The sequence below is a fragment of the Lactuca sativa genome, chromosome 7, assembly GCF_002870075.4.
Source record: "Lactuca sativa cultivar Salinas chromosome 7, Lsat_Salinas_v11, whole genome shotgun sequence".
Classification (NCBI taxonomy): Eukaryota; Viridiplantae; Streptophyta; class Magnoliopsida; order Asterales; family Asteraceae; genus Lactuca; species Lactuca sativa.
This window is the reverse complement of record NC_056629.2, coordinates 21,914,748-21,933,823: the sequence shown is the minus strand read 5'-3', so window position 1 is coordinate 21,933,823 and position 19,076 is coordinate 21,914,748. Positions and strand designations below refer to the sequence as shown.

The 19,076-nt window shown below is 33.3% G+C and overlaps 1 protein-coding gene across 1 annotated transcript; it reads right to left on the bottom strand.

The window, feature by feature from the left end:
* Positions 1-550: 550 nt before the first annotated feature.
* Positions 551-2,182, bottom strand: LOC111890983 (scopoletin 8-hydroxylase). The gene is made up of 3 exons (XM_023887072.2): positions 1,611-2,182; positions 1,133-1,478; positions 551-918 (listed from the first exon to the last, which is right to left on the bottom strand). The coding sequence occupies exons 1-3, from the start codon at positions 2,111-2,113 to the stop codon at positions 676-678; spliced, it is 1,092 nt and encodes a 363-aa protein (XP_023742840.1). The 5' UTR covers positions 2,114-2,182; the 3' UTR covers positions 551-675.
* Between the last annotated feature and the right edge of the window lie 16,894 nt (positions 2,183-19,076).

The window sequence follows — 19,076 nt, the reverse complement described above, 5'->3', positions numbered from 1 at the left end:
GTGGATGAAGTTGAATGAATGGAGGGTGTAATCATCATTCAAGCGGTGGTATGAGAATTTTTTATTTTTTTTAATTTTTTATTCCTTTTGTTTTTTATTCTCAATTTAATACTACAAACTATATATTATTATATTAAAAGTTAATTACTTATTTAAAAAAACAAACTATATATTATTATTTTTTGTTTTATACTTCATTTTATTTATATTCAATAATTTAATTTATTAAGTTAATTTATAATTTTTTTATTCTAAACAATAAAAAAATATAAATCTTAAAAATATTTTAAAAAGATAATATTTTATTTATAACTTTTAATTTCTAAATTGTAATCTTTAATTAATATTTAGTAATCGTAACTTTAAATTTCTAATTAATATAATATTTTAGTTTTATTTATTAATATTATTTATATCAAAAAGTTAAAATGTTGATGTAACATTGTATTGTACTCTTAAGAATTTAATTCTTAAGAATTTAATGGAATGTAGAGTTTAATCAATTAAATAGTATAATTAGTGGAATAATAATGTAACAATCTATTAAACTTTAAGAATTGAAAGCGTTGCAGATAACCTTAGAATTTAACACTTCACTTTCATCAATACATAGAAAGTGGTTTATTAGGCACAACATACTCCACTAATGGATTAGAAAGTCTTCCACACAGAGAATCAAGTAGAAGCAAAATAAAGGGTGTTCTTATCTTCATGAGCTCTCCCAAAGTAATAGTTGATGTACTCTTCGAATATGAGATCCCTATATCGAGCCACCCCATCACGAGCCACTAGCTCGGCCAAGGGTCCTATTTTTGCCATTGGAAGCGGCGCATAGAATATCGGGACGGACACTCTTGATGCAGTGCTTGTGGTTCGCACTATGTGTTCAGCACTTTTGTACTTCCCGTTGCTAAAAATCTAAAATGGAATCACGAAACAAGCAAGGCTTAGACCACAGTTGTTAGATACGAGTTGAAAATCAGGCAAAACCGACTGATTGCAACTGTCACTAAAAGACGGAACTTTATGAAATTAGCCACTGTTACTTTCGATTTACTCTAGACCTTGATTATTTGGTACAAGTTTAGATACACAAAGTGTGCGGAATTTTAGTAATAAGTATGAGATTAACCTGTAACATATCGCCAACGTTGATAACGAGAGCACCATGGATGGGTGGAACCTCGATCCATTCTTCATTTCCTGGTGACAATATTAATTCACCTTTTTTCACGTATAGTCCACCAATGTCGTCTTGTAGAAGCACTGTTAGCATGCCAATATCAGAGTGCCTCTTTACGCCTACGGTTAGCTCGGGGTTTGGACAGGTCGGGTAGAAGTTCATGATGACTGCTCTTGAACCTATAAGTGTATCAAGACTTGAATCATCAAGTTTCACATCCAGGTCTGCGATTAGTGCATGTAGTAGCTTTTTCACCATCTCCGTTGAAGATTTTATGTACTCCAGCGCCACTTCTCTACAAAATTACCAGTACACAGAAATCATAATCACTGCTAGCTACTAGATAGTTAGCCTTTTCACCTTTAGCTAGCTAGCATTAACAGATTATTTAATAATTACGATTAATTAATTTGAGGTGGGTTCTTACTTGCATTCATTAGGCCAAAATTTAAGGGCATCAGCATCATTGGTGTATGTCATTCTAAGAAAGTCTCTCCACCGCAAAACCTCATCTATCTCCGGAAGAAAGCTCGTCCCATACTTGACCACTGGTGTAGGGCTCACCCCCTGAAGATACGCTGCCTTCTTTTCAGCTGGTTGCCCGAAAAACTGATGTGCTGCAGCTTTAAGCGACTCCAGAAGCTCCAACGGCAGACCATGGTTCACAACCTGAAAGAACCCTAGAGTTTCAGCAGCATGGGCGATGGCCTTTGCCACTTGAGCATGGTTAGGACCATCGAGCTCTGATAGATCAATGGTCATCATTTCAGGTGATGATGCTGTTTGTTGCTTGTCGATTCGCAGGTGGGGTGGTTGGATGTACAGACTTGGTACCTCTGTGAGACCAGAATCTACCAGACCTTTGATACCGTTGCCTTCCTTCACGACGAAGTTGAAGAGGAAATTATCATCATTGAGCTTTGGAGCCATTAGTGAGTCGTAAATGTACTTAATTATCTCTTTGCACTTGACTATATAATTATTAACTAAGTACCTCAAGCATGCCAGTTATAAATAGTCTAGCAAGGAACTTTGCATGGTTTTGAGGGTTGGTGGATTGTAGAGGCTTGGTGGTGAAATGACACCACTAAATATATGTACCGTTCAACATAAAAACCTTTTTAATAAATTTTGGGTTTTTGAATAATAGAAGAGGTTCACAAATATTCATATATAAATGGGGAATTTTTTGAATCTTATTTATTTGTCCTACTAATATCTACTTAAAAATAAATAAATAATATTAAAAATATGAAAATTTTGTATTTATCGAACTTGTAAATTTACAAGCAATATAAAAAACCTTTGGACTAAAAAAAGCTTATGCCCCTAAAATACAGGGCATCATATTCTATTTGAATATTCAACCAATAGCAAAGTATTATCAAGGAATTATAGATCGGTGGATGTTTTCCATGAGAATGTTAGGTCTTATGGTATATATATAAGTCATGAGAAACTCATGGCCAGGTGGAAGGTGCACCACGATCGTGCACACCATCCTTGGTTTCACGACCGTGGTAGTTCATAAAAAATGGCACGAGTGGCGACAGTCGAATATGAGAAGAGCTAATCGTTTCCAGTGCATTGAGCCTATCTGCTTCTACCTCTCTCCTCTTTCCATGTCATGGTTGTGTGTGCTTGAAGTTCATATCAATTTTTTTATCCACATATTAAGGTGTGCTTTCTTTATAAATATGTTGCAATGCATATAAGGTGTTTGACAAAAACTGTGAGAGAGTTCTTTGTTGAAATCTAGTATTTTAATTTCTTTCTTTATTTTTTTTTATTGAAATTGATGGTGTGATGTGGTTGGTATACCAAGGTCAATGTGGTGTGGTAGTGGTGATTAGATGGTGGTATTTTTCATATGGTCATTTTGTGAGTATACCTCATGGTCTTACCAACGACCTAATATTTTCAGTGCCAATCTATTGCTAATTTGTAACATTATCAACGACTATGCGACCAATGTGTGGGAAATTTGTTTATGCCAGTATTATGTTTCTAAGTCCTATTAAATAAAAAATATTTTATTTTGCAAAATGAATTTTTGATTATTTACATTCTATGTTATTTTCATCCCCTTCTTTTTATCTCCTTTGTTGTGTTCCTTCACAAACATAAACACAGAGACGTCATCTCCTTAGAACCAGTGGCGGATCCAGACATGATTGTAACCGGGATACATAGTATAAAATTACTGTTATCATGGGGTCCCTTAACTGAAAACCAATTATAATTATAAATTTTATGTATAAAATTTAAGTAAGATTGCATGTTAAGTGGGGTGCATACACCCCACTCAAAACCCCTAAATTCGCTACTGCTTAGAACTTGGCTTTTCATGCCCACAATACCACCTTTGGTATATTCCTCTCCCTAAATCCTCCCTTGGTATTTTTCCCATTTTCATGCCATTTCATTCGCTATTTCCATCCTCCAAGTATTTTAGAAAATTTTGTGTTTCATTTTTAGTTTTCATTTTCAGTCATTTTCATTTTCAATTGGTGATTTGTGTTTGCTTTTTGTGTAGGAAGGTTTGGAATGAAGATTGCGATCTAGTGGATTTGGGTTTCACTTGAGATCTTGTTATGTTGGTCCCTAACTAACAAATTCAACAAACAATGATGATATGAATAAAAGCAATAACAAGAGAAATACTGAAACCAAAATATATATTGATTGATAGTTTTCAATGAACAAGAGGTAATCAGAGAACAGACTGTTCTCTGATTACATACACACTCTTGATCGATAACCCTACACAAAAAGGTGTGTGTGTGTGTGTGTATGCGTGTGTGTGTATGTATATATATATATATATATATATATATATATATATATATATATATATATATATATAACCAAAGACTAAAAGATATATCCTAACATACATGATAGATTAACATGGAAGCGCAATCACATAAAAAGTGAGAGTCTTGTTATGGTAACCAGATCTTCAAAACAATCCTTGACAGATATGGATGTTATCTTCACTCTTCACGGATTGGACATATACGGATCTTCATGAAGCTTCCTGATGTTATCAAGGGATGTAACCTCGGACGCCCATCAGTAGTACAAATGCAATCAATGATACAAAATATTTGACTTATCAAATCAAACAAGGGTCCTAACAATCTCCCTCTATTTGTTATTGTTAATACTAACTACTAAGTATACTACTTCTTTATAATGTACATAAACTGAGTATAAACATATACAAAAACTTAAATATCTGGAGTGATGCACAGATAATGATTAACTTTGCTCTTCGTCAGTGTTTGAATACAACCAAATTTCAGTGGATATCCCCCCTCAGATAAACAGCCATAAAATTTTGCAATGCTCCCCCTTACATATGAGATTATCCCCCTTGTTGACATTATTATCAAAAGAGGAGGACAAGTTACTATCTAGAACAATAGTTCTTCGTCAATTCCTTTTGGTATAAAGGGATGGTATGTTATAAGTCATACCTTCGTCTATGGTGATAATAAAAGAAGTCAAGGACTTCATGCGCAATGTAGTCTCACATCACCTATGTTTTAATAGGGAGATCATTAACAAGGAGTTACAATTTATAACATAAGCTCTCTGTTAATTCATTTGGTACAAGGGAAGGCTATTCGATGTCTCACAGTGACTATGTTAGCAATAATAAGGATCACTGACATCTAGGGCATGTCTCACATAACATATGTCTTTATAAGAGATTACTGACATAAATTTACTATCTAGAACAATTTTTTCTTTGTCAATGCAAGGTATAATTGTCAGTGAATGAGTAATTTCATCTCTGAATCTGTCATTGATGTATGTTTCAGTTTAGAACAAATGGTTCTCCGTTAATTCATACAATTTAGGAATAGATTGTGTGGTTTCATAACTCAATCAATGGTTTCAATAGATGAGATCTACAAAATCAAGTGCAATTTTGTATCATATCCAATTTATGGTAATAATATATTTGGTCAAGGGTACTAAATTTCATTCTAGAACAATTGTTATCCATCAATATCCTTGGTATAGTTCATCGGTGGTCAAGATGACTCATATTTATGAATGAACCACTGATGTAGTTGCGAACTAGAACAATTTTTCCACCGTCACTTCATAAATTATACCATCAGTGAATAAAATTTAACCATCAGGGGATGATCCATTGATTCTCAACTTTTAAGAACATGTCCTTTCATTTGTAGAGGAGAATCTTTCCAGAAGATATAATTTTTAGGGTTACCTTTCAGAGAAAAGTTGTTAGGATTTTGAGTCTTTTCAAGAAAAAATTGTTGGGCCTTTGGATCTAAAAAGGAAATCTTGGGGTTTTTGAAAACCTACAACCTTTTTTTCAAGTGTATTTTACATCAAGTAACTTTTAGACAATCAGGGAAGAAGATGGAGTATGAGATTGGAGATCAGGTTGAAGTGGTGAAGAAGGAAAAAACTTGAAGGATTCAAATTATGCAACAGAAGTCATTGACAAGACAAATGGAAGATATAGGGTTCGGTGTGAGACTAGGATAGATGGAAGATGAAGACCATTGTTGGAGGAAGGTTTATCATAGAGAAAACTTCGACCCTATCCTTTAATAATATAGATTGATGGATGTATGGAAGGATGAAGTATGATGGATTACAAGGTTCCTCTGGTGACTGGGTGATGGACATTTTGTTGAGTTTGAGGATGAAAGGGGATCACATGAGTACCCACGAGAGAAGATGAGGATTTATCTGGAGTGAAAGTTATACCCTTTTTAAGAAATCAAATTAGTTATATAACTGAGTTTCTATAAACGAACGTTGAATTGATTCGTTGGGTTAGTTATGCATCTCTAGAGCCGGTCCAAAGATAAAATGGGCTCAGGGTTGAAAAAATGGCCCCCAAGTCATAAATACAATAAACTTAAAACGAAAATAGACACATCATTATAAAATTCACTATTAATATTAAAAAACACAAATATGGTCATTACATTACAAAAACAACTAATTTAAAAATAATAATAATAATACTTTTCCTAGCATTTTTAGATAAGTCAATTGTAACACCCCGTTTATTTAAATAAATTAATAAATGTAATTCCCGGATTAATTTGTGAAGAATTTTGATAGTGGAGGGCTATTTAGTAAATTACGGAGTTGATTTGAGAAGAATTTTAGAAGCAAGGGTATGTTCGGTAATTATTAGAACTTATGATGAAAGAAAATTATAGAATAAGTTGCAAAAGGATAAATACTGGGTTTAAATTGAAAAGATCCCATGGGGAGGGACCAGAACTATAATTATGGGAAAGTTTCTATTTGGTCGGGCTATATAGCTTGTGAAACCCTAACCCTAAGACATGTGTTGCAGCCGCCAACCCCCTAAGCATCAGTCGCCATTTCCCCACCCTCCTTCACCTCCGATCGTCGCTATCACCATAGAAGCCCCTCAACCGCCGATGACATCACCGAGTTCGACAGCTCTCGTCTCCGCCTGCTGCCTCATCCGCGAAGGCCACCATTCCGCCACCTGATGTTGCCTGTTATGTCGTGTATGGCCGGAGATGGCCTGTGACCACCGCCCGCTTCGGAATTCGTCCCGCCGTCCGCTATTACTGCTGCCATCGTGGCTTGGTATCGCCATCCTCTTCGCCTTCCCTCCTGTTCTAACTGCGATCTGCCACCACCACCATCCAATGCTGCTGCTGCTGTAATTCCGTTGAAGATGAAGTGTTATCGGCTCGAGAGTTGTATGCTCGTAGGTATGTTACTACTTGTCTAGGAATCAACAGAAACCACTGCCACCACCGTGAGGTGGTGGCAGCCATCCCAAAAATCATCGTTGTTGTCCCCTTGAGCCACCAGGTGGGTGGCTAGATTGTTGTATGCAATCTGAAGTGTGTGTGTGTTTTCTCTAGCTGGAGTTCATAGGATAAAGCCACCACCACCACCATGAGGTGGTGGCTGCCACCTTGTAACACCGTCGGCTACCATTAGAGTGGTTGTGTGTGTGTTAGAGTAGTTAGTGTGTGTGTGTGTGTTTATTTGTGGATTAAAAACTTGTAATTGTAATTAGTAGAAAATGTAATGAAAAGAACCATAACCACCACCGTAAGGTGGTGGCCGCCGCCGCATATCGCCATTGACCACCACTACCTGAGGTGGTAGTGGGTGGTGACCCACTAGCGAACCCTAATGGGCTTAGAGATTAGCTTTGGGCCTATTGGGCCATGTTTGGGTGGAAAACCCTAATTGTGAGTATTTGGGCCTTGGACTTATTTGGACCCACTTTTGAGCCATTGGGATTGGATTGTGTATTAAACCCAATTATCACATATCGCTTATCTAATAGAGTAAAGGACTTATTGGATTAAGTCCTTAATGGGTTAAGTGAGAAACACTTACCCCTAATTGTCATTTCATGTGAAACCCTAATTTCACTTGGACTTTAAGTTGGGTCTTCCTATTAGGCCTTGGTGATTGGGATAAAAATGGACCATCCAAAAGCAAGCAAATGGACTAAAATAATCTAATGGACTTAGCGTAAGGCCCAAGTAAGGAGTTTGGGCCCAATTTGGAAAATTGGGGCATATATGGGCCATAGTCTGGGCCTTGATGATTATGAGATGTTGGACTATGAGAATGTCAAGCGTTGGACCAAGAATGAATGATTGGGCCTTTGTTCAAGACCATGTAGAGACTTGGGCCCAATTGGGAAATTTGGGCCATAGTTGGGCCTTGGTCCATTATTAGACTTTTGGGCCTTTGGATTGGGCTTTGGGCTTGAGTCAAGCTAAGATAGGGGTAAAGTAGCCTTTTACCCCAAGGATGGACTTATGGTTATGAGTTGGAACTCAATTATTAATTGGGTGTTATTTTGATAGTGACAGACCTGAGAATCTGTCATCCAGCAGCTATGGTTTTGTCAGCGGGACTTTAGCAGTGTGAGGTGAGTCCTCTTCTAGTAGGAACGGGTCTAAGGCCATAATGCTGGCCTGTTTAAGTAGTTGTAGTATGTCGAGGTAAGCCCGATACAGGTTATATGTTTCCGGACTTCGGTTCGATGTCGGGGCGGTCCCGAGAGGTAGTTAAGTAGCGTGATGTCTTTGTGATTCATGCAGGTTATATGATATGTGTTATGTGTTGCGGACTTCGTTCTGATGTCGGGGCAAGACTGATGTATGTTAATTTACAATTTGTGTGTTATATGTTCCGGGGTAAGCCCGATGTATGTCAGTTATTATGCCATGTGTTATGTGTTTTGGGGCAAGCCCGATGTATGCTAGTTTATATGTTATATGTTATATGTTCCGGGCTTTGGTCCGATGTCGGGGCAAGCCCGATGTAGATTATGTGATTATGTTATATGATATATGATGTGTTGTGTATGTTTCGGGGTAAGCCCGATGTCGGGGCAAGCCTGATGCTAGGGTGAGCCCAATGCCCGATGCGGTCGGATGTTAGGGTGAGCCCGATGCCCGATGCGGTCGAATGCCTTGGTGAGCCCGATGTCGGGTGAGCTGATGCCGGGATTCATCCTGATGCAGTTGGGAGTAGTCCCAAAGTTATATTTACGTTATGTGTTTATGTTATATGCATTGTGGATATGTTTATATGTGTACCGGATTACGGTTCGATGTCGGGCAGGGTCCAATGCAGTGGGCTAGGCTCAAGTTATGTGATTATGTGTATGGTATGTGGTAGTTTGGGGAGACTCACTAAACTTCGTGCTTATAGTTTTCAGTTTTGGTTTTAGGTACTCAGTTTTCAAAAGAGAAGCTCGAGAAGATTGCAGTGCACACGCCATTTGTTCAACCTGGATGTTTATACTATGATATATTTGACAGATGTTATGTTATTCTTGAGATACATTGTTTATGATTTTTATATGTTGAAAGATAATTATGGTTTTATTAATGAGTTAAAAACGAAATTTTTGGCTTGTATTTTTCTTAAATATATATACCATATACTCTAGGATTTTTGGACCCCTTAGAGATATGGACCCTAGACAACCGCCCGGTTTGCCTGTCGTCCAGGTCAGGCATGGTTATAGAGAAATCATGTATAACCCTTTTTTTTAAAGTACATCAAATCTTTTTTGGAAGAAGTTTAATCATGAATTCCACTGCTACAAAACACGATATTGGTGACAAAAATTAGCATCATAATTAAAATGTTGGTAAATGAAGATGGATTAAAACACGATATTGGTGACAAAATTAGCATCATAATTAAAATGTTGGTAAATGAAGATGGATTAACGACGTATATTCAATAAGCATCAATTCTTAATTTTTTTAAAGACATTTTATGTCGAATTCTCAAATTAGTGATGGATTCATGAAGATTTAAATTACATGGGTATTATGAGATTAATCACATACATCACACATATATTACTATTAGGGCTGTCAAAAATATACTACAAAATATCAACCAAGATGTTACCAACCAAACCAAGAAAGTTGATAGCAAATATGTTTTATTGTCAACATATTTGTTTGGTAGTATCATAACAATTAATTAATAATGGTATACAATTTTAAATACCATGGTACTAACGTACCAACAAATTTATTTCTTATATATATATATATATATATATATATATATATATATATATATATATATATATATATATATATATATAGTGTTCTAAAAGGCGTGCCATGGCGTGAGGCGTGACTCCGCCGTTACGAAAAGCCTCATAACGTTGCTGTTAGGCGTGGCGCGTGGCAATGCGTGATATGACGCGCCATGGCGCGTTATAGTGTGTTATGGCGCGTGTTTTTTCATTTGAGACACAGTCTTTTGCTCTTTTTATGTCTTTTCTAATCGAAGATACAAGTATTGTGATTTTTGTTAAATTTTCGTTACTAGTTATTGATCTAACACTTCTAAAAAGTAGTTATATTTAATATAAAGTTATATTTATGCGGTAATATAATTTTAAATTAATACAAAATCGCCGCCTTACATCACGCCTTAAAAAACGCCATGGCTCGTCATGGCTTGTTAAGCTTGAGGTTTGACCTTGCCGCCACGTCACGCCTCACGCCATTTAGAACTTTGTGTGTGTGTGTGTGTGTGTATATATATATATATATATAAACAGGATCGGGTGATGACTTTTTTTAAAGTCGGGACTCGCGAGGACACCTTAGAAAATTGAAAAAAAATCTTAAAAAAATACAAATCATAAAATCGAGCATAGTACTATACGGAAAAGAAGACAAAATTGAAAAAAAAATGGATCATTAAAATTGAAGCATGGATCATTTTTATGATCCATGCTTCAATTTTTATGATTCATGATTCAAATTTAGTGATGCAAAAGAAATTTTCCATTTTTTTATCCATGAAATAGTACTATGCTCGATTTTATTATTTGTATTTATTTAGATTTTTTTCAATTTTTTTAAGGTGTCCTCACCGAAAAGAAAGTCCTCACCGAACCGGACCTCTATATATATATATATATATATATATATATATATATATATATATATATATATATATATATATATATATATATATATATATATATATATATTAGAATTTTAAGAGCTTCATATAAGACATTTAATGGTATTAGTCCATAATCATTAACACACTAAATTTAAAATTTTAAAAGTTACTTCAATAGAAATTTTAGTAAATTAAAAAAAGGAAATCTCCATAAAAATCCCAAAATTTTTGTCCAATTTATAATAAAGTCTCAAACTAAATTTTGTTTACAGAAAAACATAGAATACCGGTTAAAACTTCGAAAAAACCATTTTTGGCCGATTTTGCAGATTTAGCCGGTATTCTATCTTTTTTTATTAGTTTGCTTAAAACTTTGGGACTTTTTCGAAAACTACCTGATAACAAAAATATTTGAAATTTTCTGAAAATTACCATAAAATTTATGGATATTATTATTAACAAATCATTTATAAACATAACAAATATTTTTATTATAAAAAAAATATACTTGTTGCTAATCTCTAGGAATAAATTGGTGGTGTAAGTACTCCTCTATTGCTTATTGACCACATCAAACTCTCTACGTTCCTCATATGCATCATTGTGGGTATAATGGTGAGATGTACTCAGTGAGTGTTCCTCTAATGTTGGTGTTCCTTTTATGTTTTTTAACCTAACTACCACTCAACATTCATACCTCATACGGTAACAACCATAGGCTAACACACATCTATCAAATATGAAAAAGTGAAACATGAATGATAGTTTATATGGAAAAAGTGTAGGGTGATTATGTATTTAAATTGACATTCAAAGTTTATTTTTCACTATGTTTGTAATTTGATGGTTGTTAGCGAATAATGTATGGAGGTTAGGTGGTATTTACGTTAAAGAACATAATGAAAGATCTATATGTTCAAGAATCATTATGTAATGATATTTTCTAATAACATGTGATCTTATAGCGTCACATCTAATCAAAACTAGACACTTATTGATTGTGTATTAACAAATATTATCAACTCTTGTATTTAATTGAAGAAACGTACATAATACATCTCACTATGACACTCACAACGATATATAAGAGGAACATAAAGAGTTTGAAGCAGTCAACAAACAATAGACCTAGTCGACCATTTTATTCCTATAAATTAGAAACAAATGTATTTCCTTTGTTTATAAATGATTTGTTATGTTTATAAATGATTTGTTAATAATAATATTCATTAATTCCATAGTAATTTTCAGAAAAGTCCTGATATTTTGGTTATCGGGTAATTTTAAAAAAAAAGTTCTAATATTTTGAGCAAACTAACGAAAAATGACAGAATATCGGCTAAATCTATGAAACCGGCCAAAAAGGGTTTTTTCGAAGTTTTAGCCGGTAGTTTGTGCTTTTCTATAAACAAAATTTAGTTTGGGACTCTTTCATAAATTGGACTAAAATTTTAGGACTTTTCTTGAGATTTCCCATTAAAAAACATTTAGTATCTTTACAAAGCATGAAAATCATCATATATCCATGTTGTCTTTAAATCTTACAATAGAATATTAGAAAAAAATTAGTATATAATGTTACCAATTTGTAATAACCAAAATTATTGGTAGCCACAATGTTGGTATCAAGTATATATTTGTTATACTACTAGTAACAAAACATTTGTACCATCGATAGTTTGTACTCTACACGGTTTGAGAAAAAAATAATTGGTATCATACTTTGGTTACCCTTAATCACTAGTCCATTCACTATTAACGCCAATATGTCTTATCACAAATTCGTGAAAATTTTATGTCTATTTGGTTGGTTTCAAAGTTCGAGGTAAACACAATCCTCTCTAATAAATGAAGATTTTTTTGTCATTTGTCATATTCTCATTTAATTTGTCAAATGTCTTTTTTTGGTTATTTTGAATTAATTTTTTTTCCATATGTCATTTTATGAGTTTTTATATTTTATTAAATTTCACATAATATTTTAAATGTAATAATTGCAATAAATGTAGTAATAAACGGATATTAATTTCACTAATAAACTTACCTTTTAATTTCAAATTTTCCAAAATTAAAGCTAATTAGTTTCTTTTTTTATTTAAATTATTTGTTTAAATTTAAAAGATAAAAAAGATTTCCATTATAATAAATCATTATTTTTCTTATTTTCTTATAAATTCAAAGTTTTCATATATTTTGACATTTATATATACATATTTTTAAATTAACTCATGTAATATATAAATCTCAGATATAATATTGATGACGGGCTTATCACATTGATGAATTTGAAAAGAAATATATATGTCGTTAAATTTGTGCCTTGTTTTATGCGGCAGATTTGGATCCGTCGCTAGACCCCATCAGACACGAGATACATATTCACAATGGATTAAATTGTGTGGCTGATAAATAATCTTCTAGTAATTGAAGTTCCATTTTGTCTACTTACTTACATAAAATCAGGAAATATATATAGCTTGTTGAAAAAAAAATATTAATTCATTTTTTTCGAACATTAGGTCACCCTAAAATTGAAACTTGTAGAACTCAAACCTTAGTCAACTCCATTTTGGAGTGATCACACTTGACCACCTTGGTAGTGATTTGAATTCTATTCTACCTACGTACCTCAAGTTTTGAAGAGATTTAAACAGTAAAGTTTAATTTCATTATAATTATTACTTTTTTTTTTTGCAATGTTCACGATCACTATATGTCACCTAACTGTACAACAAACTAACCTAAATCCAATATGTAATTCTGAAAACCAAAAATTATCTTCAATCAAAATCAAACTAAAACTCAATGGCGTTTCAAACAACCAACAAGAAACAAAATGTTGATCTAATTCAAATCAATGTTTGGCTCTTTAGAAATGAATGTCCTTTTGCTTATAGTTTACATCATCCAAAATGGATTAAAAGACAAAATATCCAACTACTTACAAACACGACATCTATGGAGAGTGTGAGATAACACGCATGATGACAATGAGAGATTGCGCCAACATTTTAATTTGGGAAAATGACACATACGATCTATGAAGTTTACAGGGTTTACTCTTTTAGTCACTAAACTTTTTTAGTGGCTTTATGAGGGAACATACTTTATTTTGTCGGGCCAATTACATCATTATGTCAATTGTGAAGGGGTTAGCCGGTCATATTCCTACCACATGTGTTACTTAAACCCATTGTCTTGCTGATTGTGTAGGCAATATCATTTACTAATAGTTTAACTTAAATGAGATATTTTCCCGTCTATTGCTCACCATTCACCACTTCCAGCTCGTTCGATAAACCCTTACTTTCGTTCTGTCTCCTCAAACCTCAAACATTGATCCCGTATTCATCCAAGTCGATGTGCATTTCCAAGGAATCTTTGCAAAATACCCCATACACTACACCGGGGGATTACTTAGAGGTTATCGAACATCGATTTCGCAGGCATGGACAAGATCGGGTGTTATGAATTTATCAAAAGGTTCACTGAAGAAAAGTGTGCGAAGCTCTGTTATTGCCAACCAGACAGTGCCGGCCCAAGCCCAGGGCGAGCTGGGCCACAGCCCAGGGCATCAAGGTGTAATGGGGCATCAATTTAAAGTCTGTTATATTGTATTGTATATTGCTTGGGCTTTGGTTAGTCCAGTAAAATGTGAAGACTAAGGGCAGGAGACGGCAAGTGGCAACAGCAACAACCGATGGAGACCTAATTACTCATTAGCGCCAACCGATATATCGACTCTTCATTCTTCAATTCTTCTTCACCCAAAGATGAAGAACACGAGGCGTCGGGCGTCCTTCTGGAGAATGGAGAGGACCGTTACACCCTTGGCTATATCGATCGACGATCGCTCACAAGTAAGTCATCGGCTCATCATCGCTCTTTGCCTCTCTCATCCACTTCAGCTTCAGGCAGCCTTCTCTTGCCCTTTCTCTCGTTACTCGTTAGCTTCTCCTATGTTCTATAGTTCTGAATCGACCTCTCACCTCTACTCTAAAACTGTAATAGTTTATCTATTGCTGTAAATTGTTGTGTTAAAGTGAAGATTCAAAGGTGCCAAATTGGGATTGATTGAATTTGTCCTCCTGAAAGTCCTAATAATCCAGTAAGTTTTATCTATTATTTCAAATTTCTTGCATAATCTGAAATCTGCTTATTGTTTTTATTTGTCATCGGCTTATAATTGTTTTTATATAATCTGATAGGCTTATTGTTTTTATATAATCTGAAATTGATTTTCCTGATAAACTGTATGTACATCACATTCATTGATTTTTATATAATCTGCTTATTGTTTTTATATAATCTGATGAAATGTATATATAATCTGATCGGCTTATTGTTTTTCAGTTTTTATATAAACTGTTAGTATTTTTTATATAAATTGTATGTACATGAACATCACATTCATTGGATATTTATACTATCTAAATGACCATGGGTAACATCATGAAATGGGAGTCTGCCATATCAAAATGAGGTCCTATTTAAATAGTGTAATTGTATTTTTATTTTGAATAATGATATGGTTTTCTATATAAACTTTTTTTCTATTTCTTCTACTAATCTAAAGCTGTAATTGTTTTAATATAAACTATTGTATTTTTTTTTTTGAATCATGATATGGTTTTCTGAATTCTAAATAATTTGTTATATGAAGTTGAAAAAATTATGTGTTTTTTATTTTTGAATAATATGTTGTTACCGTTAGATTAATTTCTGAAAATCTAAAGGATACTATTTCTTTTTTTGTTTAGGTTGTGGATACGAATTGATAACTTCAAGTTGTGGATATGGATTGCTAAGTAACTTCAGGTTGTATCTTTCTTTGTTGTTACTACATTTTGACTTTTAATTTTTTTTTTTGTGAAGTTTAAATATGTTTCCTAGAAAACAACCATCTGGTACTCAAAATAGAAAAAGAAAACAAAGAGAACAAGATCTTACTAATAAATTACAAGGATCTTTAAATAAGTATTTTTTTAGAAGTGAAAATAATGACGAAAATTCTAATGATGTTGAAACTAATGATTTTGTTGATAATTCTAAAGGTCCAATTGAAACTTCTAATGAACCTATTGAAAATTTTAATGATCTTGAAAATAATGATGTTGTTGATAAATCTAGTGATATTAATATTTTTGATCCAAGAGTATGGGATAAGTTAGATTTAAAAATGAAAGATTTGCTTGTAGAAAAATGGCCTATTAGGGAAATTGAAAATAACAAATTTTTTCCAAAAGATTTACTAGGTAGACATTTTTCTTGTGAACTTTATGTTCGTAAATTAAGAAATGGTGACTCTTATGATAGAAAGTGGTTGGTTTATTCGAAAGAACTTGATAAAGTATTTTGTTTTTGTTGTAAGTTATTTAAAACAACTCGATCTAGAAGTAATTTGGCAACCGAAGGAATTAATGATTGGAAACATCTTAGTGAAAAATTGAATGAACATGAACATAGTTCTGAACACATTATTAATTTAAAAACATGGACACAAACACGACTTAGGTTAAGGAAAAATGAAACAATTGATAAAGAGTTACAAGAAAGAATAAAAAAAGGTACTCAACATTGGAAAGAAGTTTTGATAAGAATTATTGCTGTTGTAAAATGTTTAGCTGAATATAACTTGGCTTTTCGTGGAACTAATGAAAAAATATATGAGAAATCTAATGGTAACTTTTTAGGTGTACTTCAAATGATTGTTGAGTTTGATCCCGTAATGAAACACCATTTCAACTTATTCAAGATAAAAAAAGTCATTTTCATTACCTTAGTCATAAAATTCAAAATGAATTAATTGAAATGCTGGCATCCGAAGTAAAAAGTGCAATTATTAGAAAAATAAAAAATTCAAAATATTTTTCGATAATTCTAGATTGCACTCCGGATGCAAGTCGTAAAGAACAAATGACTTTAATTATTAGATGTGTTGATATTACAAGTGTTCCAATAAAAGTTGAAGAGTTTTTTTTAGAGTTTTTAATTGTAGAAGATCCATCTGGTTTAGGACTTTTTAATGTGTTACAAAATGCTTTAAAATCTCTTGACTTGGATATAAATTGTATCCGAGGACAAGGATATGATAATGGAGCAAATATGAAAGGCAAACATCAAGGTGTACAAAAAAGATTACTTGATATAAACTCAAGAGCTTTTTATATGCCTTGTGGATGTCATAGTTTAAACTTAGTTTTGTGTGATATGGCAAATTCTTGTCATAAAGCTAAAACTTTTTTTGGTACGTGCCAAACAATATATAATGTTTTTTCTAGCACCACACATAGATGGAGCGTTTTACTTGATCATGTTGATGAATTAACCCTAAAATCATTATCTACTACTCGTTGGGAAAGTCACATTAAAAGTGTTAAAGCAATAAAAACTCAACTTTTTCAAATAAAAGAAGCATTAACAAAATTAGCTCAAGTGAGTGATGATGATAAGGTTTGTAGAGATGCGGAATCACTAGTAAATGGTGAATTTTCTAATTTTGAATTTATTTTAAGTTTAGTGATATGGCATGAAATTTTATATAGAATTAATTTGGTAAGTAAAAATTACAATCCAAAGATATGATTCTTGATGTTGTAATAAAAAACTTAGAGGGATTAGTTAATTATTTTGAAAAATATAGGGAAAATGGGTTTGACTCTGCTATTAATGAGGCTAAAGAAATAGCAGAAAATATTGGAGTTGAACCAAAATTTCCTATCAAACGTGTTTATAGTAGAAAAAACAATTTGATGAAATTCCAAATACCGAAAGAGAACAACAATCTTCTCAAGAAAATTTTAGAACTGATTATTTTATTGTTATAATAGATATGACTCTAAATCAATTGAGAAGTAGATTTGAGCAAATGCAACATTTTGAATCTATTTTTGGATTTTTGTTTGATGGTTTAAAGTTAAAATCATTATTTGATGATGAATTAAAAAAATGTTGTAAGAAACTTGAAACTAGTTTGACAAATGGTGAGGACCTTGATTAGGGATGTTATTCGGGTCGGAACCGAACCGAACCGAATAAACCGAAAACCGAATAAAGCAAATTGTATGAACCGAAAACCGAACCAAATAAGCAATACGGGTTCGGTTCGGTTCGGGTATTATTTGGTTCGGTTCGGTTCCGGCCCGAATAACCCAAATAACATGTGCAAGATGATTAAGGAGTCGAATAACCCGAATATTTTGTATTACTTTTGAAGCTTATGATTTCATAAGTATATAACCCGAATAACCCGAATAACATATACAAAATGATTTTGTAGTCGAATAACCCGAATATTTTGCATTACTTTTGTAGCTTATGATTTCATAACAAATCTTTTAAAGAAACAAATTAAATACTAAATATTAAACATCCAAAACACCCAAAAATCTATCTATAAGTATATAACCCAAATAACATGTACAAGATGATTAAAGAGTCGAATAACCCGAATAACCCGAATAAATATTGTATTTTTTATGACTTTTGTAGCTTATGATTTCATAACAAACTTTTTAAAGAAACAAATTAAACACTAAATCGACTCACGCAAGGCCGCAAGGGAAAAAAAGACTCTTCATATTCGGTTCGGTTTTTTGGACCGAATAAACCCTTATTCGGGTAACCCGGACCGAATAACCCGAAAACCGAATAAGCCTTATATAGATACCCGAAAACCGAATCGAATTGCTTATTCGGGTCTAATTCGGTTCGGTTCGGATCGGTTCTCGGTTCGGTTCGGGTTTTCGGCCCAATTTCTCATCCCTAACCTTGATATTGATGGAAAAGATTTATTTATTGAGTTACAAGTTTTGCAGGAAATGTTGTCGGATGAAGCTTACAAAGGTGAACATCCTTGGACAGCCATTCAAATTATGGAGTTTGCAAAGGAAATGGACATGTTTCCCAATGTGTTGGTGGCATATAGGATTTTGTTGACGGTACCGGTCACGGTTGCTCCCGCGGAAAGAAGTTTTTCGAAATTGAAGTTATTGAAATCATATCTTCGAAGTACCATGACTCAAGAAAGATTAAATGGATTAACAATTTTGAGTATTGAAAGTCAATTCCTACGAAGTCTTGATTATGATAAAATAATAGATGTTTTTGCTTCAAAAAATACAAGGAGGCATCGTTTTAGATAAATTTTATGTATGCTTTTGTTTGTGTAACCTTGTTTTCGTTTGACTATAAAATTTATTTCATTTTTGCTATTTTTTTTAACTAAATAAAGGCATAATTTAGAATCTCGCCCCGGGCATTGAAAATCAATGGACCGGCCCTGCAACCAGATATTCATTTTCCCAAAGGTCTGACCTTAATTTCGAATGAGTTGGATTATGCCGATTTTATAGCAATAGTGTATGAATATGGTGTTATACTACCTATGTATGTAGACCATTTTGGTAATACTAACATGCAGGAATGGTTGGAA

Bases quoted from the DNA above. Each gene is read 5' to 3' on its own strand.
- LOC111890983 (XM_023887072.2), bottom strand. From the start codon at position 2,113: ATGGCTCCAAAGCTCAATGATGATAATTTCCTCTTCAACTTCGTCGTG. The intron at 1,479-1,610 runs GTAAGAACCCAC...GTAATTTTGTAG, and splicing joins TTTTGGCCTAATGAATGCAA to AGAAGTGGCGCTGGAGTACA. The intron at 919-1,132 runs GTTAATCTCATA...ATTCCATTTTAG, and splicing joins ACGTTGGCGATATGTTACAG to ATTTTTAGCAACGGGAAGTA.